Raw genomic sequence first — 27326 nt, forward strand, 5'->3', positions numbered from 1 at the left:
TATTGACTGTAAACCGTGATTTCTTTCTGCAATTTAAACCACGAATGCTGTAAAATATACCTTTTTGTATTTTAATTTTTTTTTTGTCATTTGATAATTGGTTTCTAATGTTGATTTTTTTCCAGAAACGTGACTTTTTCTACAGACCTAATTGACGTCTCCTAATGGTTTACCTCTTTGAGAGAGAACACAGTTTTTGAAGCAACACATTTTGAATTTCAACTTTTATATAAACTCATAAAGGCACTGACAACTATAGATACAGTATTTCAGTAAATAAACTGGATTATAATTTAATGACAACTTTAAAATAGTTTGTTGATACGTAGCACACATATCAGGCTGAAACAGGGATCAGTTTTTATGATCTAATTTTTTATTTTTTGTATTAATTTTGTATAGTCTTTTTTTTTATTATACAGGTCATTCATACAGTGTGATATAGTAAATAGTAATTACACACAAGAGACGTAACAATCATCACCTTGTCAACCTTCACAGACATGCATCGTATATGCACATTCTCATACACACACACAAATCCCTTACTTACTAAACAAAGATAAAGATTTAAAACATTAGTTAACCCCCCCTCTCCATTTTTTCATTCTCCATTGTCATCCACATCTGCTCAACCCTTGTTTTAACAAGAGTAAGACAATACTTGTTTTAACAAAATAAAAAAAAACCAAAGAAACATAAAAAAGTACAGGAAGGCAACTAGAAGTGGACAAAACTATTCTGCAGATGGGAGGTTACGTCAGATCTCAGTCTTTTTGGAAAGCAGAGACTTAAATGAGCTGCAGGTAGAAACACTAACTGACATCCTGATAGTTTACCATTAGTTACAGACAAATGAAATACAACCCTGTGAAGCTTCAAGAGGATCTATCAGATTTGGGATAAAGTTTTGATTCTTCGTGTTATCAAGAGTATCCATTGATTCAGACCTGTGCACTGGTGACGCGTAATTGAGGAAGGCATTGCAAACTGTGAAAGGATCACTCTGGAAGAGTTATGGCACAACTGACAGCACAGAAGAAGCAAGTGTGCAAATGTGCTAACGCTGAAAACATCTGTGGGGTGTTTGCTAGAAACACGTCTGTAACACAGTCTATATTTGCATCACTGGACAACAAGTAGATCAAATGTCTTGATCACAGGTTTAAACCAAATCAGGTAAACCTTTACTCATATTAATGCAGACACATCTTATGATTAATAAGTATGGATTTCTGATATAACTTCATCCACCCCCAATCCATATGAAATAGTGCCAATTGTGTGTTGGTATCACAACTGATCAGTTTTCTATATCATTGAATGATTTCTCCTTTGCATAAACCCCAGAAGAAACTGAAACGCAAGCAAGCAGCTCAGCGCAGGGTCGACAGTCTGTGTCCATGAACTAGGTAGTCTTGATAGTGATAATGTTAGTTGGCCTGTACAGACTGTAAACTAAGCCATTTGAGGGTGATGATATGCTTTCACAAACAGTAAGGAGAATATGCAGATGAGCGTATTTCTAAGGGGATGATATGAGGAGAATGCTGAGTTTGAAACAAAACAAATCATATTTAGTCCACTTATGAGGAAACCATATAAAAACTGGATGTCAGTGACCGCAGTGGTTGTCAATAGTTGCTTTTTTTTTGCATTGGAGCACACACTGTCTCTCATTAGACTGTACACACAGGCAAATACACATTTGCTCCCTTAGCTGAGCATTCTCAAGTCACGAGCTCCCTCTCCCTCTCTCACACACACACACACACACACACACACACACACACACACACACACACACACACACACACACACACACACACACACACACAAACACATTTTCTCTCTCACACAGACAAAAAAGAAAAAAAGCATCATTCTTGGCCATCCTCCATGCGCCACTTGAGGAAATCCTCCTTCCGGGCATCTGGCTTGATCTGGTTCCGCATGCCGCCAAGCAGATTTGAGGTGGCTTCAGAGGCCACTATTAAAGGCCGGACCACGGTGGGGGGGATCTGCCGCAGAACGCCACCCACAGCACCAGGTAGACCCTTCTGTTCGTGACCACGGGATGCTACATCACACAGGGTCTGAGCTGTGTCTATTACTCCCTGGAGAGAAGAGAGTCAAAGTGTATAAGGTTTTACAGTTTAAACATGTGCAAAAGAAACCAGGCTGGCTAAAAAATAAGGCTATGTACTTACAATGATTACTATGTAATTACAATTACAATGATTAATAATAAATGTCATAAAAAATGTATTTTTTCAAACTGCTTGCTTTTCTAATGAACAGTGATCAACTTGAACTGTTCACTTCACGACTGAATGAGAAAAGCTGCTTCCACGAACTACACATTCCTTCATCCTTCTGCACTGTTGGCCATAAATAATTTTAGGTAAGTAAATGCTAACGAAGGCAATGCAGTTTCTCTGACCCCATAACCCGACTACATGGAATGGGTTTCCTTTTTTTAATCTGAGCATTACAGCTACTTTGGGGAATGTGAGAGATAAACAATCGAAAATGAATTTTGAGAGTCTATGTTTGAAAACGCACCTCTCTGACAGTGTCGTAGGCCTTTGCCACGCCTTCTCTGAGGTCTGCAGGCTGAGCGGCTCTGCGGGGCCGGCTGGAAGGGGCCCGCCCTTCAGTGATGGTCAGGCGGTTCAAAGGGGGAGTTGGAGACAGGATGTCGTACACTGTCTCCGCTGTGGCCTGGCAGAGAAATAGAAACACAACAATAGAGTGACAAAGAATCAAAAACCTGAGTCCCTGTTTGTTGTGAATAGGCAAATGTCTTAGAGATTAACTAAACAAAAAGTTTAAAGAGTGAAATTAGGAATAAAACTTAATCTGCCCTGCGATAGGTTTTCTCCACACTCCTTTGTACTCAGACTTCAAACCGATGACCCACCTGTATGGCCTGCACCAGCCTGTTGCTGAGCTCTAGAGCAGCCGATGCTGTGGAGGTGCCAAAGGATGCTGCCCCCCTCTGGAGACCTCGAATAATGCGCCCATCCTTCCTGTACTGTTCTATGGGCAACCAGAACAGATCCCTCACCCCATGGACTGGAGAACCATGCAGATAAAACCAAAAGATAACACAAGAAAAAACAGGTTTAAATATGTATTAATCTGATGGTATGCACAACAAACTTTGGTTCAGAACTCACATAGCTGGACTACAGAGTGCATTGGCCCAACACCCCCCAGAATGCCTGGCAGCTGATTCTTCCTGATGTCTGTCAACCACTCTGTGACGGCATACTGGATCACTTTGTCCACACCGAGGAGACTAAAGCATGGTGAGAAAGAAAAACCTACAACTGAAAATTCAACTTTTGTGGTTCTGGTTTGCTTCTAAGGTACAGAGATGTAATTTATATAATTCCAAACCACAGAACAATGAAAAGAACTGAACCAGGTGCAAATTAAGGACAGTCTATGATCTGATCCAAATGCATTTCAATAAACCAATGGATGCTTGTGTTGGTATGGAGGTGAGTGTTTCTACCCGTGTCTGCAGCAGAGCCTCTTCAGCTTTAACTCAGAACAGTTTAACTGGGCCAGACCAATCAGGATTCCTGCAAACGTTCCCTGCGAATAGTTAAAAATGCATTTAGTATGGACAGTCACCAAGTTCAATAAAGTCCTTGAGATTGATTCCATATGTCTGGTGAGTGTGAGCTACAAATGAGTGTCTGTCTAACCTGTTCAATGACAACATGTTTGCCGTGGTAGTCCAGCCAGATAGGCACTTCAGAGGTGAAACGAAACTCCCTTAACGCAGCAGGACAAGGAAAAAAAATCATATTCTATAACTGATTTGCATCACGTCAGGCCTTATTCCATAACGTTAGAAGAGATTGAGTACTGTAGTGAAATATTGTTTTCACACCGGAAGTAGATAGGCTGCTCGGCAGAGGAGGTGGAGCCGGCAGAGGAGGAGCTCTGCTCACTGTACGTAGTTTCCACAGAGGCTGTGAGGTCGGGTCCCAGACCAGCAGCTGACTCAGATTCCTCAGACGCCTTTTGGGACGGGTCTACCTTCACTGAAGTAAAAAAAAAAAGACTATCTTCTTTAAAATATGTATACAATCAAATGGCAAACATGCTCAAGTCATGTTTAGCAGAAGTTAATCAAAATATACACAAAACATTGTTAGACGTAGCTCACCTTCACATGCAGATTCCACAGGAAGATACGGATTAACAAAGGAAGCTAGATTACAGAAAAAGTCCTTCAAGAAAAATAGTGCATCCTGGATAGCAGACAGAAAAAATATCGAATTAGATTGGTTGGACATGGATTACAGGAGCAGCTCAGACTGATGCTTCCAGGCAGAATGACGGATGCGATGCATATACAATTCAGTCATGAGCATAACGGCTCATTTTCTAAATGATATGAAACTCCTGTGTCTCTGTTACTGGTATGAAAAAGTTCAAATTGAAAAGATGGTAAATTGAGTATTGTTTTGCTATCAAAGTCGTCTGAAATCACTTTATGGATGTCATATAACTTGAGAGTGATTTTCATAAACTGCTGGTGTTCAGTCTCAACAGCGTGAGGTACCTGGTCAATGTTAAGTCGTAGTGGTAGCAGGCTGATCCGTAGACAGCACTCTGGACCACCGAGGCCAGAATCGGGACACACCTGCAGGGCCTTCATGGTCAACTTTAAAAGCAAACACACAAACATTATCATATGCATGACATAATCAACATCTGCACCCCCCTCCTCTTTTCTGCTGCCTCACCATGTTGGAGTGGGCTCGGCGGGGCATGCTCTCACTGGTGTAGAGGTAGAGGAATTTATTTATTTGTGAGGAGGCCAGTCGGTCTCGGATCTCTAGCTCCTGGACGATGAACACCTGCCTGGAGAGAGGCTGCTCACCAACGGGCCCAACCCCAGTGGCAACTGAACCTTCCCCCTCCTGTCCTGCCACTCCCACAGGGTAGGACTCATGCTGGAAAGACACCTGGGACACAAAACAAAAGGAGAAACAGGTGTAAAAGGATGACATGAAAAATTTGTTTCAATTGCCAGTGGGTAAGCGGCAGAGTGCAGTTTACCATTAGGGTTTATGAAATAGTTTGACATTTTGAGAAAATTATTTTCTTGCCAGGGGGCAGATAAAAAGGTCAATGCGACACATCAATCTATGCCTGCATGGAATATCTGGTTGCCTTTGCTCATCTTAATGACTAGAAGCAGAAGGAAACAGGAAGCCTGTCTCTGTCCAAAGATACAGAATTTGCTGAAAAGCGTGGTATTGATATTTTTGGCAAAAAGAAGCATATTTTGTATTGTGTAAATACTTTAGTGAGCTGGATTTCCATGAGCAGTGAGTGCTGGCGTCCGCTGCCTCCAGCCCAGCGCCAGGAGTTCTGGGGACGTGAGGAAGGGACAGAGCGAGACGGCGATCCCCGAACACCAGCCGGGCCTGAACGAACTCTGTCAAGAGAGGAGGAAGGAGACGATGAGAACAAAGGACAGGAGAGGGAGAGAAAAAGTTCCCACGTGTCAGGCCTCCTTTGCAGAGAGTAGCTTTGTTGTCGATTAGCAATTACATCCTGGAATCTCTGCCCAAGTATCAGAATATAAATATCAAACAGTGTTGACGTGATGAGGGATGAATTAATTGTCAAATATTAAGCCCTGTGTGCCTGTATGTGTGTGTGTGTCACCTATTTGTGTGGGAATGAATGGACATGGGCCTGCCAAAGTCTTTGCCTCCATACAGATGCCAGACCACAGAAATCTCTCGCAGCACCACCCGACTCTGTGGCACCGGGAAGCGGCTTGGGGCTCGGAGAAGGTCTGAACTTCCCCGGGGCCGAGAGAAATAATTGTCCTTCACCTTGATGGGCCCCTTGGCCAACACTGTCACCACAGGTTCCCCATCTTTGGGCTGTAACAAATCCCAAAGGACATGTTGTCAGCCAATGAGAGCGTAATAGTGAGGAAAAAGAAGGTCATACAAGGCACAAAACAAAATGAGTGACTCACGGGAATGCCTATGCCAGGTGCCTCCAAGATGCAGAAGTCATCGTTGTCGGTGGAGCACTCGGAGCCTTCGTTTGACATCATATCTGCCTGGGCTTCCATTGCTGTCGTAACCAGTCCATCAAGTTCCGATTCTTCACCCAGTAAGAGAGAGGGGTTGTGTTTCGAGGCTTCACCGGGGAACAGGTAGACGGAGACGGGCGAGCCTCTCGGCAGGGAGGGTGAATCTGGATGAATGCAGGGAAAACATCTCAAATTTTAAAAACAGTAGTTTGTTTAAATTTGACAGTGAGTAAGTGTTTATGTACCTCTGTATATACTGTATGTGCATGTCTCAATGTGTAAGGTGGATGGTAAAACGAATAGAATATTGATAATGCACGCATAAATGTTTTTGACTGTAATATTTCATTTTGAATTGGGGCATGAAGGCTTCCAGCAGAGACGCTGATGACTAGAGTGAATGAGGAAACATTAACTCACTGGCTGGCGATCACGTCTATAAAAGTCAATCACATTTTTCAATTGGCAGAAAGTCTGGCCGAGCTTGTCAGTGAAAATCAGACTTCCAATCATGGAATTAGCAACTGATCAAGTGACAGAACACAAGATGGCGAATCAGGGGTAGACTGAGAAGTCTGAGAAGTCTTTGTTGCAGATGCAACAAAGTTTGCGTGCGTCGGCGTGTACCTGCGAGCGAACACGGTGTCGCTTTGAGCAAAGCATCTCGCTTCGCTCAAGAATAGAAAGAAAACACCGATAAATGTCCAAAGCATCGGAGAAAGTGAGTTAAAAAACAGATAAATTCCTGCAGTACCTGGATCTACACTCTCTTCTCTGTGGCTCTTCTCGGTGTCAATTAAAGCATCAGCCAGGTCATACTGGTTGATCTCAGCGGTTTCAGCTGGAGGGCAGGGCAGCACAGACGCTGGGCTTTCTGACATCTGTGAGGACAGAATCGTACAGGCTTTACATCACCAAATGGTATTGTCAGACTGTTCAATATCAGTAGCCTTCTTCTGTTCTAAAGGAACTTCTGCAACATCACAGCATTTATTTTCATTAACTAGTGAATATAACACATACACAAATTTCCCCACTGTGGGACAAATTACGGTTATCTTATCTTATCTATCTTATCTTATCAAACCATTTTCTTTTTCTTCGAACCATTATTCTACCACCAAACTGAATACACTGTTCTTACTGGTAATTTCTGGCCAGCGATTTCTGTAGGTGAGGTGTGTCTTGGTGGGGGGTGCAGGTCACCCTGGGAGACCAGGTACTGCAGCACATTGACCAGGGCAGCACAAGAGTCAGCACAGGTGTGGACGAGGACAACATTGTTGGAGCAACGGAGCTCAAAGAGAGGCTGAGACTGGAGAGCAGAGAGGGAACAGAAGAAGTATTTCTGAAAGAGCGACAGGAAAGTTGCTACAAATGATGACAGAGCACGCACAGTTCTCCACTTCATGTACTTTGGGTTTCCATATGATCCATAAAGCCTGATGGAATTATGCCGCTGATACACTGACCCATAGATGGTCCGTTTAAAGTGTCCAAACAGCAATTTGGCATTTTAAGATAATTGAAAAGAATCTTAAACTTAAACAAACCCAATTAGCGGGCGCTAAAGCTGTCGTTTCAGTCATTTCTACAACTAAGATGTTATAAAAGTCTAAGGATAAAATAAGCTGAAATCAGACCATATTTTGCTGACTGGCGATGATGTTTGGAACGCAACAGTTCAGGAAGATACTTGTGATTTAAAGTTTCATTTCTAAAGAATTCAAGAATAAAGAAAAAACCCCCAAGAATAAACAAACCTGAAACCAGCACAAAAAGGCTGGAAATAAAAATGGACCTAGGAATCATAATTTCATTGTCACAGAGACAGCCTATTTTCACATTAGAATGCCTTGTTGTCAATTGGCTAAAATTGAGTGATGACATGTTTACTGTTGCCTCGATGGTCCTGGTTCCAACTGAGGAGTGATTATTGGATTTTAACTGTAGTCTGGAGCTATTATTATCGTGAAACTTCATTATGGCGACACAAATATTTATAAACATGGTGTCTGTGCGATTTTGTGGGGGGTTTTTAAGGAAAGTGAGCTAAATTATAACGTATTGTTTTTGCTGACATTTTTCTCTGGCAGCTGTAGTCATTTTTGTGCTGCACTGCTTTGTGGCCACGGAGTGAAAGTGAATGAAACACAAATATGTAAATAGATGGTGAACACTCACCAGCTTGCCCATACTGCTGCCTTTCCAAGTGGTGATAGCGAGTTCCAGCAAGTCAATGTCCAGAACACACACATAGTCTGTGTGACACAAAGACACACAGAAGATTTAATGGGTGCAAGACAAATTTTGACACAGATTCTTTTTTACTACATGAGGACTAAGTGTCACCTCAATAGCAAAGATTGAATTGTTTCCATTCTCTCCAACAATGCAATCAAAAATTACCCAAAGCTAAACGGATAAATAAAAAATGTAATGCTTCAATTAACTTTTGAATTAGAAGTCTGTTGGAACCGTTATTAAGGGTATTGGTGTCACAATATTTGTGAGCAATACCAGCCCAATATTGACTGCACGTTTCACAAACATCCTGGATTCCTTACTGCTTTAGTGTGCTGGATAACGCTGACAGACCCACTATAATCATACGTGAAGAAACTTCCTTGCCTGGCAAAACCAAAGCTAAAATATTAATCTGTTGTTATTAAGCACGTTAGCTACGTGGGTCAGTGCAGAGAACAGGGAGAAAAGGAGGCAGTGAAGATAATTCGAACAGCTACTCTGTAAGTAAATGTTTTATGCATCTTACCTTTCCTCAGGTCCACAGAGTCAGTCTCACATTTGTCAGAGAGGTAGAGAGCAGAGTCATCCAGGATGAACCTGAGAACCCAATAAAAAATCAAGACAAACACAAAAAAAGTCTTATGTCATACAGAGTTCAATACGTCAAAGTATTTGCTGTGCTGCTCGTCATTCGAAGAATTGTAATACCAGCAATGCAACAACATAACCTTCTACATATTTGTTTTATCTAATGTTGACTCTTCATCTTGGGTAGTGAGCTTACCGGAGATGGAAGGTGGCTGTGTCTACGATGATATTACTCGACAGAGAGAAAGACTCTGCTGTGAACAATACCCTCAGTGGCAAATACAAAGGTCTGCAACGGAGCAGAAAGGACACAAACAAGATGAGGGTGGCAAAAAGACAAGACCATTCTGTACATCATCGTTTTAGTTCATGTGTTATAGGTATACCTGTAATCCACCGCACAGGTAGCGAGGTGTGTGTGGAGGACAGTGATGACTGCAGGGGCTGTGTATCCCAGAATGGGATCATCAGTGACATCCAGGAAGTCGACCAACTGTAATTAACAAACACAAGACACTCAAGGCCCCATCTATGTAATGGGAGTAGCATGAAACGGTGTGACCTTTAATACCCTTAAATGCTTCAAAATTAAATCAAGCTAAATAGTTTTTAAAACCTTAATCTTATAGAGAAATATTTTAGGATTTCTCCTTTCCTAAAGCACACGGAGAACACTTTCTGTAAGACCTTAAAATATGTTACCCTGCTTCTCACCTGCTCATGCCAGCTTTGACTGGTCTGCGTCACGTAATGTCTCATTGTAGCACCTTGAAGTCGAAGGGCAACCAAGAACTCCTATGAGGAGAAATAAAAAGATTTAGTTTCAAGCTTATACTAAATACTACCACAACTACTAAATCATGTGTCAGGAGGACATACCTTAACACTCCTTTGGGGGTCCAGCGTGATTTTGATAGCTGTGGACAACATCTGTATCTCCCCTTCCCTCCCGCTCACACTGCTCACTCCCACTTCGGTTGGGTAGATGGTGAGGTCCAGGTGCTTTGGGGGAGTGAAGTTTGGCATCTCCAGTCGTTGTGGGATGGGGCTGTACTTCACCACAGCTGCAGTGGTGATGATAATGTTAATACTTAACACTGTTTATCCTAAAATATTTGACAAAATAATTAATAATTTTGTCAGAAGTAAGTATTTTCTAACAACATGAAAATGAGCACCTCGATGGTAGAGCTCCACTTGTTTGCTCTCCAGGCATAGGAAATTAAGATAGGGGTCATTGCGATGCTGTGCAACACTGAATATCCTCCCCCCTTCTATGTCAAGCACAATTTCCCCGTGACTCTGGTCCTCCTTAAGAAATGAGATGAAATAAATAAGAAACACAAAAATTATTAGATAAAAAAAGGTTACTGCTGAAGCAAGCAATTCTTTAAAATGGATCAAGACAGACAGAGTTCAAGCATTTTCAACAAATTTCCACATTTTCTAGTCTCAAAATGCTGAATGTTAAAATTAACATTATAAGCACAAAGTGGATAAAACCATACCTAATGTTTCGTGATACAACTTCCAGAATCAAATAATCTAAATATATCAAATAGCCAAACTAGTAATGTTTGTAAGATGTAAAAATTGTTACCTACAGATTAATGGTACGTTTCATATTTTCAGCAGTTAAAATCATTTAAAAATAAGTTGTCGGAGCATTTACACCATTTACACATGCAGAAAGATGTCCAACCTTCCATCACCGAGCTTGAAACAGGGTGAAAAGGACAAAAACATATTTCTCACATATAGATTTCTAATACAGTAATTAAGAATATAAACAATTTAAATTAGACTGCTAATAAGATTAACTAGGGCAGCACAGTGTCGCAGTGGGTAGCGCTGTCACCGGACGGCAAGGCAGTTCCGGGTTCGAGTCCTGCTCTGTGCAGAGTTTACATGGGTTTTTCAGGGTTCTCTAGCTTCCTCCCACCTCCAAAAACATGCGCTTCAGGGTGATTGGCCGGTCCCAAATCGCCTGTAGGAATGTGTGTATGTGTGTATGTGTGCTTGTCTGTATCTTTGAGTGGCTCTGCGGTGCACTGCCGTCATGCCAGGAGTTTCCCTCACCTCATGCCCTAAGCTAGCTGGGATCGGCTCCAGCTCCCCGTGACCCCCTACGGCGGATGAAGCGGTAGACGATGAATGAATGAATAAGATTCATTAATTTTATTTTGAAAAACAGAAGAGATGATCAGAGTTCGTTTTACCTCAAGAAAGTATTGCATCCCTGGGATGCGCTGCAACAAAAATTTGTGCATCCCAGCATGACGTTTATGCATCCTAAAAGTAATACCAGAATACAGGTATATGGTAAAAGCCGTATGCAAGGATTGAGTTTAGCTAATAGTACAATATAAAAACTTAACAAACTGTTAATTTTGATGACATTATTAATAATGTCATGTTTATTAAGTAAAAAGAAAAAATTACATATTAATTTTTATTAAAATGTTTAAGCCTGGTAGCTATTCTTAAAAAAAAACAGTTTTAGAAATATTGTATCAGAGTAAATTATTTGAGCATAGAGAACTAACCTCTTTACATTTGTTATATCTGCTGATTCGTCTGCAAATTTGCTTAATACCGGAGATGCCTGCATTTTTTTTATTAACTCTTTCTCTGCAACTTCGGCCAAACTATCCAAAATTTGGCTTCCTGTGACGTACGAGTCATAATGCATATTTTCATGTTTAAGGAGATCCACATCAGGTACACCAGTGTCATGCATAATGATAGTTTTAAGCTTGTTGAAAGGTACATCTTCAGCAGCCATCATTTTCACAACCTTTAAAAGAACTAAGATTGCTTTATCATTCTTGGCATTGGGTTTTGCAATGCATCTCTTTCGATCTTCTTGCAGTGAGGGGATATCCATGGCCAACATGTGTGAGTTAAGTTCAGCATGGCACGTTAAGGTGGACCTCATGAAATTTTGACTTTTTTGCAGATTTGTGCATACCATTGACTGAATTCTGTTGTGTGCATACCTCGCAATATATGTAGTTTTCTCCATTGCAATCAATGTACCCACCCATGGAAACAATTGCGTCCATTGGTGTACAAATGGTCGGATTTTTCTGGTTTTTATTTGTCTTCTGCCTTTTCATTTTTACTGTCCACAGAAATATCTGTCTCTTTGTCTTCATAAATTTATGATTGATATTTGTCCAAAAAGGCACTGATTGTCATTTGGTTTTTTAGGAGGCATGGTGATAATGTAAGATTATTTTGTCGCTCTCTCACTGCTGCGTGAAAATGAGCAGACGTCGTGTTGCCTTTACTCTCGATGCAAGTTGATTTTAACGGGGCTGAATTCCGCAGGTGAGTCTCGCGGGAGACATAATGGCGATTTCCGGGTACGAAATTAAAGTGGAGAAATGGATAAATTGTGAATATTTTTTGTTGAATGGAAGTGCATTTTTCCCAATATTATATCGCGGAAAAAGGTAGCATTGATTTTTTTAATTGTAAGCATTTAAAGCTTTGGTCCCTGGGACGCACACTCTCTGATGATCTTGCGTCCCCTTCAAAAGTTGTGTGTCAAAGACGCAAGGAGGCATGCAAACGAGAACACTGGATGATATGCTGAATCTCCAGCTTTGGTGATTATGGGTCCAGGTACAAAACCGTCATCTCAGTAAAGGCAGGGTCTTCTGACGCTGCGGTTAACAGACGCATGGCTCACCTTCCTGTCTGTTCTGGCTTGTAGGCGACCTTTGCTGATGAGCACAGTGAGGGAGAGGAGGCTGAGGTTGTGGTTGGAAGCTGACTGTTGAGTCCGTCCTGCTGTGTCATTGGCCAAGTAGAACTGGGACTCTTCCTCTTCTGAATCTGAGTCTGTGAGGGCCATAGGAAAAAGTATCTTCACCCAAATGCAACACGAACAAACTGCTTGATTAATTAAAGACTTCCTTTGGAAAACAGCTTCAGAGAAACAAGACATTTTGGATAACGACTACCCCGCTGGGTAGGTCGGACCACAACTTGGTACAGTAAGTGTCTTCGTATGAGCCTCTGGTTAGGAGACAACTTGCCATCCTAACAACATTCAGGAGGTGGACGGAGGCGTATGAGGCAATCAATGACTGTTTTGAGTTCACTGACTTGCAGAAACTCGCATGGGGAGGACAGCGACAATCACAGAACGCATCAAAGACTATATCAACTTGTGTTGAATGTTATTCAAATAACAAGACCTGGGAAACAAAGGGCATTAATAAATACATTTAAATGAAAAGAAAAGGGCTTTTAGAGCTGGAACAAAGAGGTGAGAATTATCCAGTCACACCTCAAGACAAAGATCAGAGAGGCCAAGGAAGAGTACGGAAGAGTACCTCGAGATAAAAGACTAATTTGTACTGTGACTGAGTCGGCAAGTCAAACAGTTAATAAGACAAATGAATTTTTTCTATTTGAAATACTTAAAATCATTATAATCTGTTACAACCTCGTAAAAAATCCCCAAACCCCCTAAGTTTTGAAAAAACAACAACATATTTTTATCAACCAATAGACATGTATACTTTACCTGTACACAATTAATTATTTGTAATTTACGTAAACAATGATAAAGAATGAAAAGAAATGCAACAGTCACAAGAACACAAGCACTACTGTTTAATTCTTGAAAGAGAATGAAATCTGGTGTAGGCTGACGTATACAATCCGGCTCGTAACTTGGATTTTTTTCATAAGTCGAAAAAATACATGGACAGAGGGACCCTTGTATATAAAGAAACTTATATGTTGAGCAGCTCGTATCTCAAGGTACTAACTGTACTGTTGATAGATGAGTTGAAGGCAGAGTGGACTGGGTCAACAAACTTCATCTATTCTTTAACAGGTTCGAAACAATAATGCCCTCACCCCCTGCTGATCCTGGCCCCCCAGTAATTAGTACTCCTCTTTGTGCCTCCAGCCCTCCTCTGCCTCCTCCAGACAACAATTCTACCCCTCCCTGCTGTGACAATTAAAATCAAAGCAGGTGAGGTGAGAATCCATTGTGGGAAGGCTGCAGGCCCAGATGGGGCGAGCCCCGGGGTGCTCAAAGCCTGTGCCTCTCAGGCCATGTCCACACGTATCCGGATCTCTTCAAAAATGCAACTTTTTTCACACCGAATAGAAAATTTTTTTGCATCCACACGACAGCGTTGTTGAAAAAATCTCTGTCCACATGTAACCGCATAAATCTGTTCATCAACAAGTTTGTAAGCAGAACAACTCCGAGAACAATGGGAAAGAGGACTGAGACGTGTGGAAATTCACGCCGTTCCGCCTGGAGGACGACCTCCGTCACAGAGTTCTCCCACCGGTCTGACCCAGAACTGGTGTTGGCGTCTTTGGCGAGGAACGTGAATGAATGAATGAATGAATAAATGAATTCATAAACTTAATGAGGTCTTCGACGTTGAGCTGTTTCACGTCAGAGAATAGCTCATTTTAACCCCATCCATTCTGTGTGTACATGTACAGTAGACACGGGTCACACACACTGACGTTACAGCGGTTTTTGTTGCAGGAAGATGCCCCCCGGATAGAAAAAGTTTTGGATACAGCGTCCACACAACAATGCAGACCTGTGGTTTTCAAAAAGTTGCATTTTTGTCCCGCATATCTGCCTAATCGCAACAAAAAAGTTTTCGAAAAGATCCGGCACCGTGTGGACGGGGCATCAGCTATGTGGAGTACGACAGCATGTACTCCACCCTAAGAGCCCGAGTCTACAGAGGGTCCCTGCCTGTGGCCATGAAATTGTACAAGTCCTCATCCTGATGGTCGTATAGGGAGGAGGAGGAATGGAAGTGCTCAGTGAATACTGTACGTACCTGTATATACATTTACTGTATATTCTCTTATTTATTCCAGTGTCTTTTCTAACTAATAATTCTAAAAAAATTCTGTCTTTCTCCCTCGCGGATCAATACTCTGATTCTGATGTTGTTTTTCATTAAAGAAATCAACTCACCCAATCTAAAGGCTGACTTGCACAGCTGGAACTTATCGTGGGAATGGCGGCTGTGGTTGGAGCTGTTGGCCGAGGGGGGAGGAGGTTCCCACATCAACAGATCATTATTGATCCTGTTTATGTGTGAAGGAAAATTTAAGTTACTTCTGATGCAGGATTTAAAAACAATAAAAGACCAAAAATTGAAAAAAGCATGAAACAGTAAATCCATCAAATATAATATTTCTTCTGCTTAAGACAAAAAAACAAGAGAGGCATAAAAGGAGAAATATCTACAGTGTTAAAAATCAGATAAAATACATGTTATAACACTTGACCCTGTACAGTGTTCGCCTAGAGTGATTTTGCAGCACAAATACTTCCTATTTCTCATTTTGATTTCAAACAACATTTTAGGGGAAACCTGGATAAAATTAGCTAGGTGTGCTGATATCGTGCTGACCTGTTATAGATGCTCTGGAAGGCCTGTTTGCTGGGCAAGAGGATGTAGGCCATTGGCAGGCTGATGTCCACAGCACACTGACACTGAGCAACACACTGCGCCTGGAACTGACTCATCTCCTCTGGGTCAGCAGGAATCACCATCTGAAACAACATTGAAGGAAGAACTGAGTGATTGATCTGCGGGATTACGTGTCTGATAAACTCAGTACATCTTGTGTGTCACACCTCTTCAGTTTCAAACATGGTGCGGTTGGAGGAGAATGGAGAGCTGGTTTTATCATTGAATTCACAATGACTTTCAAAGAAGGCGGCCCCAAGATCCTTGATGAGGCCCAGGTTCACACCATCCACACCTGCTGCTGGGTCCTGAGCCTCGCCTCCACGCACACGCACTGAAACCCTGCTCACAAACAGGACATAAATAATACTCCCTTGCTGGATAGCACAATGTACCTACTTGATTTATTATTTGCAATGAAACACAATCTGTGTATTAGAATCTGTGCAATGATCATTTGCATGATCAACAAACCTGGGTAAAGAGTTGTGGTTCTTCTTGACTCTGATGCAGGGGAATGAACCACCCTGCCAGCCCTCATATGACCCTAGGGACACATCGCATCACATTTAAAATGTTTACTTTAGGCACACATACATTAAAAACAGGCTAAAAATCATCATTTCCGCCACTTTATCAAAAAATTACTCATCCAACTCCTTACAACTTTTTCTAAAAATAAGATTCTAATTAAAGTTTTTTAATGAAATTATTACATTTATAAATACTTTTACATCTTTTCTGTCTTATTCTTTTAGAATTTCTTTATAGTGGATTTACCCTTGACAAACACCTAAAGGTGAGTAACCTGCATTGGTCATTGTATTGTGTGTCCATCCCCAGGTGCTTTTCATTAACATCCAGTCAAGACAAAAACACACTGACTGTAACATGTTCCCACCATGTAGGTCTGTGAAAGAGGCCTCCAGAAGCTGAGTGAGGCAGGGAGTCCACGGCTGTCCCGGGTAAGTCTGCTCTCCCTGGAGGTCCGGGGCCTCCTGGTGCTTCAGGACCAGTTCTGTGAGCTCCAGCACCAAAGTCTCGTGCCGCACTGCCTTTTGCGTCAGAGGTCGACGCTTCAGCAGGGGCCGCAGGTCAGGTATGGGGAAGCGAAGCCTGAGCACGGCGTGGGGGGAGAGGAGGGTGAAGGAGGAGTACAGCTCACTGGTCTGAGACTGCAAGGAAATAAATTAAGAAACGCTCATTATTTTTCAATAAAAGCTGAACTGACTTACAGAGTTTTAGACAGATGTCTTCTGTCACTAAAAAATGAATCCAAAATTATAAAAGTCCTCAAGCTGTTTCCAAAAATGTTTGTATATTCTTGTTTTTCACAACGTGTTGCTGACATATTAAACACAACCCCATCTAACTGAACGGGATTACTGTATTAAAGACAAAAATATATTTTGTGGGGTTTTTTTGCTCAGTTATGATCAGGTGGAACACCCAGCTGTCATTTAGGTACTTGAAAGAAACCAAAATAAGTCACATAGTTTGTGTTTCTAACATTTAGAAAATAGTCAAGAAAAAGAAAAAAGTATGAATAACTGTTATTATCAATATGAATAACTTCAAACTGCCATGGAATAAGTGTGTGTGTGGTTCTACCTCTGTGAGTCCGGGTCCAGTGGTCTGTGTGGGACAGTGGCTGAAGGCTTTTTGTAGATTCTGCAGTCGACCGAGGACGTCAAGGTCAAGTTCAGCACTGAGCTCTGCCAACTCCACCCGCACTACACTTTCCCGCCGTACCATCCGCTGTTTACCCTGCCAACACACACACGCACGCACGCACACACAGAGTTGCTTCTGTGTTTATATTTTTTGTGTAGTTAATTGATATTCCAACATGAAAAGCCTTTACTGAATATTACTAAATATTTCCACTAAAATTTATCACATTCAAGTCTACTTCAATATTCTCATGATCATTGACATAATCCAGACATTTTATTGTTAATGAATCTATTTTTGTGTGCTGTGTATACTGCTGTGGATAACAATCTGGTTGTTAAAAAACAACTTGAAACTCAAATAAAAAAATGGGGCTCCAACAGAAAAGTCTTGGATCTATTTCATCCTATTTCAGCACCATCCTATTTCTGTCAGAGGCGGGTGTTAACACAAATTAATACAACAGCTTCTAAACAAACCATACAAAAATAATTGAACAGTGCATCGTGTACATTAATATGCAGGAAACTTCACAGGAAATAAAATTATTTTTGAGATGAGAAATATTTTAAACACATCTATTTCAGGTGTGTGTGTGTGTGTGTGTGTGTGTGTGTGTGTGTGTGTGTGTGTGTGTGTGTGTGTGTGTGTGTGTGTGTGTGTGTGTGTGTGTGTGTGTGTGTGTGTGTGTGTGTGTGTGTGTGTGTGTGTGTGTGTGTGTGTGTTTGTGTGTGTGTCTAAATGCATACTTTACGTAGGTGTTTCTCAGTGAGGCCATAGTGTAGTTGGGCACACGGTTTGGCTGCAGATCCAACTGTGAACATGCCGGCTTTCTGGAACTGAAGCAACTAAAAAGAGAAAAATGAGAGAAAATGTTCAGTGTCTCTTCAGTTTGTCAGCAGAACAATCAGCACAAAGCATTTTTGGGAACCCGGTGAAGGTTTAGTAATGTATGACATTTGCAACACTGGTTTGTCACTTTTACTTGTGTAGTTTACAAGCTAAGATGTGTAGGTTTTCGATAGTCCACTTTCATGAAGGCTAACATTACTTAAAAATGATGTATATGTATATAATGACTAAGAAAAAAGACATGCAAAGGCATCTTGAGCTTCAAACTTAAGAGTGTAAACTTAGTCAGTGCTACACAGACAGAAAAAGACACTTGGTACCTCACTGTATTCCGGCTTTCCATCCTCCCAGAGGCACTCTAACATCTCCAGCCTGCTGAAGGAGAGGTCGGACGACATGGACCGACTGTGGCGTCTTCCACTCCGCATCTCACAGGCAACTTGGACTGCTGCTCCTGTCACTCTGGAGGACAGGAATGGATTATTAGACATTAACTCTTGGACAGGAAAACGTTGTAGAAGCCATCAACAGAGTAGAGGTATATACTGTATGTGTCTGTGTGCACAGATGAAAATTAAGAGTGGGAGTGGAAGCAAACAAAAATGCAGATTGGAGGAGAAGCAAAAAAAAGAAATTGCATATTTCAATCTACACAAAATAAAAGAAGACTTTTCAGACATGTGTCATATTCTTCCAGCCTACCGGCTGTTTAACGACATTAAGTTTTATATGACGATGAGTTATTTATTTACTGGGCTGCATCTTTTTAAAAAGGGGACGCATTATTTAAAAAATCTTTTTTTCCCACAATTATTTCACCAAGCTTTGTGAATCAGGTGACTATCTAATCATTTAAGATGGGTGAAAAGATAAAAATCTTAGCTGACTTTAGAAGTTGGGAAGCTCCATGTCAACATGGATAATCAGAACTGATCAAACACAAAGTGTGTCTGTGTGTTTCTACCTGAGGTGGGAGTATGGACAAGCCTTGGCAAAGCCAGGTCTCAGATGGTGGAAGTCTCTCTCACTGAACATGCTGTCCTTGAAGAAAGCCAGCTCTCGAAAGAACACCTGAGACGCCTGAGCAACTGACGAGGTGCCGTCAGGCCGAGAGGGCGGGTCCTCTTGCAACAGAGTTAAGGTGAGCCCACCAAGGGTCAGTCGTAACAGAGTGTCTGGCTTCAGCTGCTCGGTCTGGCTGCTGCGGGAGCGACCTACAAGGAACAGGATGAATGTTCAGGTTTATGTTCTCACTTCCTAATTCATAATGAAAAGAACTTATTAAACACATTTTAGGTGCAATTGTGTTTTAAAACAATCCCTTTAAAAGTACTTAGTAAATGTAAGGACAATGCAATAGTTGATATTGCAGATAGCAGATAACCTAAAATGCTGATATAAACCCTTCACACAGTCCTACAGTGATTTTACCTCTAGTCCAGCTGCTTGACTGGGGCAGACTAGACAGACATCCTGCTACAGGATATCTCCTGGGACAGTTCACCATACCCTGTGGGAGAAAATTGAATTCAAAGTTCAAATTAGATTTACAGATAATTTGATTATAACATAAAAATCTCTGTAGTTCTGTGTTTGCTGATGCTCTTTGTAAAGTGAAGAAAGATAAAAGTACAGTAATCCCTCGCACATTTGAGCATCAACACACGCAACTTTACCTCATCACGGATTTTTAGTAGGTAGTCATGTGATACCATACGGGCATTCTATTGGCTGACAGCAGTGAGTCTCGGACTTACATGAGACACAAAAGTGCTGTAAACAGTGGATAAGAGTGTGGTAAAAGGTAATACAGATAGAAGGTGGCTTAATATTAGTATTGGGAGGGTTCATAAACGTTTCGTGGAATTCATTATTCGCATGTGGTTGCTGGAAGGCATTAACCTACAGTTGCCCCCTCCCCACTCCCCCTCCCCGACCCCCCACACACACACCACTCACAGGTTGTGAGGAGAGTGCTGCAGGCTGTGTGACGCTGGTAAGACTGTGTGTAGAGGACTCCATGTCACTGTCTGACAGCTCGCTGCCTGAGCGCACTGACGCCACGCTATTGGTCATCCCAGCAGGTCCCATTGAGTAAAACATCTCTGCAGGAGCACATACACACATACACACACATACACATACACACACACACACGCACACACACATACACACACACGCACACACACACACGCAGGAGTTCATTTCCACACTTCTAGATGATCCATTTTTGTCATAGACCTAAGAACCAAAACCAAATATTTGTATTTCTTAAATCCTACAGCATATCTCCCGTAACATCTCCTGAATAGTGGCGGAATATGTTGACCTACAAATATATTTTTATTTCAAAGAGAAAACCTTCAAAAACAGTGGCTCGCATAGTTAAAAATTGCAGACCTTCTGGTGTGATGTATCTCAGACTGTTTAAAATTGGAGACTGTTTTAAAGACTGTTTTAAACTGTTCAGACTGTTTTAAAGTGCCTTGTGTACCTCCATTCTCCAGGCCAGTGATGTAGGGCTCCATAGTTGGCTCAGAATCCCACTCTATATCTCTTGGACTGGAGCCCAGCTGCTTACTGAGGTCCTCTTCAATTAAACGCAGGTCATCTGAGTCTAATGGTCGACCGTGTACTCCGCCACACTTAGTCTCTGGATCTGGGAAAGAAAAGACAGAGAAACGGCTTGATAAAAGCATGTAAGAATTAATGCACAACTATAATTTGAGTATACTCTGGTTCTTGCTATCAGTAGAGATAAATTGAACATACCTAATTAACCTTTTTATAATAAAAGCAAATGTTTTACAGCACACAACCTTTACATTATTATGATACATATTAAACAATAACCTGTAACGATCGTGAAACTCAAGAATCGAATATGGAGCTTTGACAGACAAAAGACATGTTGACACTGCCGGTGTGAAGATGGTGTGGAACTGAATTGAAGTAGCAGCATTTGATTTACCAGTGTCGATGCAGAGGGCAGCAAGCAGGTCCGTCAGGTGTGTGATTTGATCTGGAGATAGCAGCATGTGGACACAGCCCACCTTCCCATCCAATTCAAACTGAAGACCAAACGGGAAGTCAAAAAGGGATAAATGTTGCATGGTAAATCACAGGCTTTCATTTTAATGTATCACCTACTGTGCACACAGAGACACACACTAACCCTAACCCTAACAACACACACCTTTGGTCCTGGTAGCATGTCGTTCTGTTTGATCTTGACAGTGGTCTCGATAAAACCGGAGCAGCTTCCAATGAGGATTGGCTGAGGAGGAGGACAGGGAGGAGATATCTGGGGGCTTGTTTTCTCTTCCTCATCTTCTTCATCTTCTTCTTCTTCCTCCTCCACCTCATTATCATCTTCTTCTTCCTGCTCTTTTTCTCCTTCACTTGTTGTGGCTGATTCTGTGTGTTGCTCCATGGGAGGACCCTAAGACACAAGCAGATATCTATGACCACTTGTAGTTATAAATAATGTTGATGTCGTAAGTTTTGTCCTTTCATCTCATTTCCCTCCAGTCTGACTTGATGTAGTCATACCTTGAGACATAATTGCACATTGATGTTTTTTACAACCGGCAAGTTATTTTTGAAAAAATATGAACTTCCATAGAGCAAGAAGATCAACAGAGATATGTTCTTGGATTAGTTACATCAAAATGTAATGTAACTGAACATTTTCACTGGCTCTTTCACTGCTCCTAACTAAGAAAATAAGTCCGGTGCTCCTGGAGATCATATCAGGACATGTTTCCTCCAGTTGATTTGGGAAGCCACAATAAAAAGTCATCCTTTCGGGCAAAAATGCTCTTTCCTCTACTATAGTCACAGTATTGCAGACTGGTCACGCAGGACTTGCAGCTGGATGATTCTTCCAGGAGGTTTACTAATGAGGAGTATTGTATACATTCCATTCAAACATCCTTATAGCTATTAATTCATTTTTTGGGAAAAAAGTCTAACCAAATATTCTCAACACAGGCCCTAAAGAGAGAGAAATCATGATGGAAATGAAGACACTCTATACAAACATCCTTTCCATTTTCAACAATAACTGAGGCAAGATATTTGAGGTCATCAATTCTCTTGATGTTTGTACTACGGCTGCCACAAACAAATATTTTGATAGTTGACCACTCACCAATTATTTTTTTTCGATTACAGTATTTTCCGCACTATAAGGCGCGCCTAAAAGCCTATAATTTTCTCATAATCCCGTAGTGCGCCTTATAGTCAGATGCGCCTTGTATATGGATTAATATTAATATTACTATTAGTATTGGTTAGAACTTGCAGCCTTTTCTGAAATTTCAAGGGCAGAGTCACTGCTAGACAAAGGTGTCTGGTGTGCTGCAATTGATTTGCAAATGTAGTTGATACCTGAAACCACACGTTACTGGGGGGAGCGCATTTCGGCTTGTGTATTCTGTCTGGCAGCGACGTGCAGTGAGATTCACGGCGGTGAGACACCGACGTTCAAGTCAATTCTAGGAGTAAAACAGTGTCATATTTGCCAGTAAATTAGCAGCCTGACATTAAAAACTAGTTAAAAAAATTGTTTCGGACACACAGTGCAGCAGCAAATAGCTGCACCTCACCTCTGACTGGACTACCGATCGATCGAAACAATATTTAATTAATAAATGAAGACGAACGTCGGAGCTTAAATATCTGCTTCGAACTTCAGATGAGGAAATAATCCGCCCTGTTCGAACTGCGTGGTCCACTCGGAATGAATTTAACCAGTTTTAATGTCAGGTTTTTTTAATATGGGTGTTGACTCCTTTCTAACGATCAAGCGATCAGGTTTCCTTGAGGCTCAGAATGGCTCATTGAAATAACATCTATTTAATTTTTTCATTATATGAGCCTTATAATCCGGCGCGCATTATATATGAAATAAATCATAAAATAAACAGTTCATTAAAGGTGCGCCTTATAATCCAGTGCACCTTATAGTGCAGAAAATACTGTAGTCAAATAATTGGATCATACATGAATTGAATGTAAAGCATGCACCTTATCGCACCAGTATGAAGCTGCTCTTATATTACCACCATTAGTTTTCGACTTGAAGTGTTTGAGGTATATACTAAGTAAAAATAAGGAAAATTAAGTAGTTCATTAAACTTTTAATGAAATATGCTTGTAGCAACAAACAGTTCTTTCAGCAGTGTAGCCATAATGTGAAAACAGCTGAGTAAAATAAGGAAAAGGCACTTGTCTAAAATACACAAAGATAAATCTTTTCTGGTTCGCTGTCTTTGGCAGCAAACATCGCAACACTGAGGTAGGCACCTGTAGCTAAAGAATTATTATAATTAAAGTCACAGAAAACACATGAGATATGCGTGCTAAAGGAGGCTGATGAATCAAAAAAGTAAGAGACGAAGGTCCCTCTTCATTGTTGTCAGAAGCTGAAACGTATTTCTTTTTCAGGTGCTCGTGCATAGCAGTTGTGCTGCAGTGCAAGACAAGCTCTGTCTTGCAGTTATTGTTTTGCACAATTTTCTCTTTTGTGCTCTTTAAATCCTTCCACACAGCAGCAGTTTTGAGAAGAAAACAAAGATTTAAAAAAAGATGTCAACTATTCTATTAAATTAGTTGAAAACAATTTTAATAGTCAACATTATTATGACTGCAGAAGTCGACTAATCGTGTCAGCCCTGGTTTGTACCAACAATATATTTAATAACCAGATCTAATAGCAGCTTCTTCAAATACACCAATCAGTTGTTAAGTTTTCAAATTTACCATAAGTAGAATATTCTGCTTAGTTGATGTCAGTTAGATTGTGCTGAATAATCTGTACTGTATTTTCTATAAAAGCAAATGTATTTATGTGTTATTTTGCAACGGCATCATGATAGACAATTTCATCTTGGTTAGACATCAAGATTAAGAAACTGATTATCTGAATAGCAGAAAGAGCTCCATATTTATCCAAACAAGTTATAAACCCCTTTAATCCAAATCATTCCGGACTGCTCATGTTGCAGTGCAGAATGTTGTATAAGCGTTTTCGGCACTAATAATGCTTTTGTTAGGTTCTGTCTATAGGCTACATAACCTTTCAGGCTAATGCTTACTTACAAGGCGAGGAAGTAACCTATATTCAGAATGAACAACATGCTGAATAAAAAAATGATAAACAAATAAAAAAAACAGTTGCCGTGTAGCAACCATCACCTGTGCTGTGCCGGTTTTGTCGTAGAGCAACTGAACAGCACTCAGCTGAAGGATCTTGTGCAGGAAGGCAGGAGGCTGGTGGATGTCGACAGGCACGGCAGTCTGACTGGCTGGATCTCTCACTGCCTCGTCAAAGTATTCCAGCCTGGAGAAAGACCATGCAAGCAATCACACACAAGCATTAGCACCATTACAAAAATGACGTCTAGTTCAAGTGAGAAAAACTGAGGATGATTAAGGACTGAGAGGAAAAAGTCTGTGCTTACTCCATTGAATAAATGCACAAATGGTTTTAAAGTGTAAATACCAATGGCATACAGCAAGTTTTAAGTAATTAAGTGCAAGAAGCACTTATTAACAACCCATTTAGCGAATACTATCCATAGACCACAAAGCACAAAAAGCACAGACAAATTGAGCTTTGACATCACTGGGCCATCCGGTCACTGAACCTGGATCAACACAGCCATCTTGTGAATTTCTGTCAATAAGCCCGAAAACAATGTCACAGTGAAATGTGTGAAACACAAGTGTCAACACTGCCTGAGATTATGTGGTTCTAAATAAACACAGAGGCTCAGCAATGGCTGCTGGATGATCAGTCAGATAAGGGTTAGATTGTGATGGCAACAAACCACAAATCTGACTCTCAATCTGACAATAACTTTTAATATGACACAAATACACAAATCTTTCTGGGCATGCAACAGTTAACTGTGGTCATATCATACAAACGCATCAATGTCAAGGACGTAGAAACCCAACATCACATACTGATGACACCTTAGGTACACCACTGCTCTGGTGAGTGCCCTAGTCAACACTGACCTTGTTTATGGCCGTCACACCGAGCCTCACAATACCTAGCCAAGGAAAGTCAGCCAAAACTGAAAACAGCCCTCATCTCCTTATCAGGTGATGAGCAGAGAGAGGCTGAATTCTAATTCTTAGCTTCTAATTTTCATTTATTTTCCCCAGACTGTATATTAAATGCTGATGTTCAAGAGTTGAAATATTACTGGCGACAAGCATAGATTTTAGCAAGCTGTTGTGGCTGTAATACATTAAAATACAACAAATGTGAGCTGTTCCATGCATTTATTTAAAAGACAAAAAAGATTGAAAATGGTATGCCTTGTGCTGACCACCATGATTAGCCCTTTCATATTTATTTTCTTTATGTTTCTGTCGTATTCATTTTGTGTGTCTCTTTGTTTCCTCATCTTAAGAAGTATTTATGACAATGGCCTACTGATAAGGAGAACATTCATTTACATGAGGGAGGTGCATATCACAGTGCAAAACATAAAGTAAAAGTCGTGCAAGAAAAAGCATATATAAATCATGAAAGTTGTGTTGATGTTGTGATTCAAGTTGGCCCATAAACTGATCGTAAACATAAATTTGAAGATTAAAACATACCGTTTGATGTGCACCTCTAAGGCAACGCCTGTTTCCAGGTTTAGGGGCTGGTGCTCGATACGAATGATAGTGTCTATGAAGGTGACTTTAATACGACGAAGGACTAGGAGAAAAAAAGATGAGAAACATGAAAGGGTTCATTAGCACTGCTCTTTCAAATGAGTTGCTTTCAGATTTGGTTTTACATTGAGAGGTGCATTCCAACCATCCAACCAGTACGGTCAGGGAGAACATTATCAATTCACCCCTTTATTATGCGAGCACACAAAGGTTTAACTCACCAGTCTCAATGGTTTGTGCAAACATTTCAAGTCCTTCCAGTTGGGCAGGTGGCTCCTCAGACGCCTCTGGGGGGTCTTTCAGGCACTCCTGAGCCAGCTGTATGCTGGAGGTCATACTTGATGACCAGCCTTGGGAATCACAACCCCCACCTGAACAAAAGCAAAACCACATGGAGTTGCGTGATTGATATACGAGATACGAGATAAATAAATAAATACGAGATATACTGATGAAAAGAGTAACAAAAGGGAAGGACTTAGTCATCGTACTAATGACACATTTAAACCACAATTCTCAAAACGCAGGATGGATTTGAAAAACCTCTAATTGACTGTGGAAGATCCCCTCACTGAACCTGTGGCTGAGTGATGCATGTCTCAGAAGGAAACATTAAAAAAAACTGTTATTAAACTGTTATTACTGAACTTACTGGTGCGGTACTTGGGTCTACATGTTATCTGAAGACCAGACACTTCTAAGGTGCAGTGATCAGTCAGGAGAGCTTGCCAGGGAATGGTCACCGAGATGGTGCTCACAAAGCCATCCACTATCTCCAGAGGAGCACCGAGGGACTCCAGCAACTCATTGACGGCCTGGAGCAAAGACAGACCAGCCAGCAAAAAACCCAAATATCAAACAAATGACAATTCTGTTAAGATTTTTGTCAACACTTTCGGACTAAATCGAATGTGAACACACCTGTCCAGTTCCATGTCACACAGGGAAAACATGTGGATTTACAGTATGTGTTGTTTAACATTTGGACACTAAGGAAGAGATGGCTGATAATGTTTCCTATTAAGTGAAGTTCCTGGAAGAAATGCGAGCCAGGCTCCGAGCATGACGCCGGAGATTGTTGTTGAAATCGTGTACAGTTGCGAAACACTCCAGAGTACACGAGTTCGACAAAAACACACGGTGTTAGCTGGAGTGCGGCGATGTCGACGAGTAACTTCTACTTTATAAACTCACCCAGACATCGAGGTTGATTTCTTTGATGACGCCACTCCCGTTATACAGGTCCAAACCCAGCTGGTCCAGACTCAGTCGTTCCAGCAAAAAGTGACCGAGATAGTGCTGTAAGAGGTACCGACAGGCCCGCTTCTTGATCGAGCCTGACCAGGGGAAAAGCCAGCGAGACATGGGGCCAGACAGAGAAGGGAGAGGGACGGAAGAGGTGGCGGAGGAGAACAAGTGCGAGTACAGTTCTCTGGCAACTGCATAACAGACTAACACAAAGTCTGCATAAACAAGGAATGAGCCACAGCTAGCTAGAGGGGGCTAAGGAAGGGGTCGATCGCAACTCCAGTTTTCCCCTTGGCTTGACACAAAAACTCGAAAATCCTTTGTGTCAGGACCGACAAGAGTCCCACGGTACTTGACAAGGCGTTACTCAAACAATGTGTCGTTGTTTCGGTCCATATTCGTGGTACGTTTGGCTAAAATTCCAACGACAAGTCCCGTTGGTGCGTATCTCTTGTTTCAGGGTTGTTTATTGT

At 41.3% G+C, this 27326-nt stretch overlaps 1 protein-coding gene across 2 annotated transcripts; it reads right to left on the bottom strand.

Moving 5' to 3' along the window:
• Window positions 1-321: 321 nt before the first annotated feature.
• Window positions 322-27325, bottom strand: atg2a (autophagy related 2A). Of its 2 annotated transcripts, XM_068325367.1 has the most exons (42): window positions 26800-27325; window positions 26258-26420; window positions 25827-25976; window positions 25546-25648; window positions 24124-24268; window positions 21119-21364; window positions 20894-20993; window positions 20417-20581; window positions 19882-20027; window positions 19354-19432; window positions 18887-19136; window positions 18243-18384; window positions 17820-17918; window positions 17008-17163; window positions 16298-16571; window positions 15871-15943; window positions 15564-15738; window positions 15337-15479; window positions 14895-15007; window positions 12615-12766; window positions 10096-10228; window positions 9797-9981; window positions 9632-9712; window positions 9304-9410; window positions 9114-9206; window positions 8856-8926; window positions 8267-8343; window positions 7227-7397; window positions 6837-6963; window positions 6023-6246; window positions 5701-5924; window positions 5332-5467; window positions 4770-4991; window positions 4586-4687; window positions 4187-4271; window positions 3908-4061; window positions 3720-3789; window positions 3524-3606; window positions 3183-3304; window positions 2924-3078; window positions 2566-2724; window positions 322-2117 (listed from the first exon to the last, which is right to left on the bottom strand). In XM_068325367.1, the coding sequence occupies exons 1-42, from the start codon at window positions 26968-26970 to the stop codon at window positions 1881-1883; spliced, it is 6063 nt and encodes a 2020-aa protein (XP_068181468.1). In that variant the 5' UTR covers window positions 26971-27325; the 3' UTR covers window positions 322-1880. The 2 variants fall into 2 exon arrangements, with proteins under 2 accessions (XP_068181468.1, XP_068181469.1); XM_068325368.1 differs by lacking the exon at window positions 26258-26420 and having other exon boundaries at window positions 323-2117; window positions 26800-26924.
• Between the last annotated feature and the right edge of the window lies 1 nt (window position 27326).

Source organism: Antennarius striatus, chromosome 10, assembly GCF_040054535.1.
Source record: "Antennarius striatus isolate MH-2024 chromosome 10, ASM4005453v1, whole genome shotgun sequence".
NCBI classification, from domain to species: Eukaryota; Metazoa; Chordata; class Actinopteri; order Lophiiformes; family Antennariidae; genus Antennarius; species Antennarius striatus.

Bases quoted from the DNA above. Each gene is read 5' to 3' on its own strand.
- atg2a (XM_068325367.1), bottom strand. From the start codon at position 26,970: ATGTCTCGCTGGCTTTTCCCCTGGTCAGGCTCGATCAAGAAGCGGGCC. The intron at 9,207-9,303 runs GTATACCTATAA...GCTCCGTTGCAG, and splicing joins ACCTGTGCGGTGGATTACAG to ACCTTTGTATTTGCCACTGA. The intron at 2,725-2,923 runs GTGGGTCATCGG...TTTCTCTGCCAG, and splicing joins GGCTGGTGCAGGCCATACAG to GCCACAGCGGAGACAGTGTA.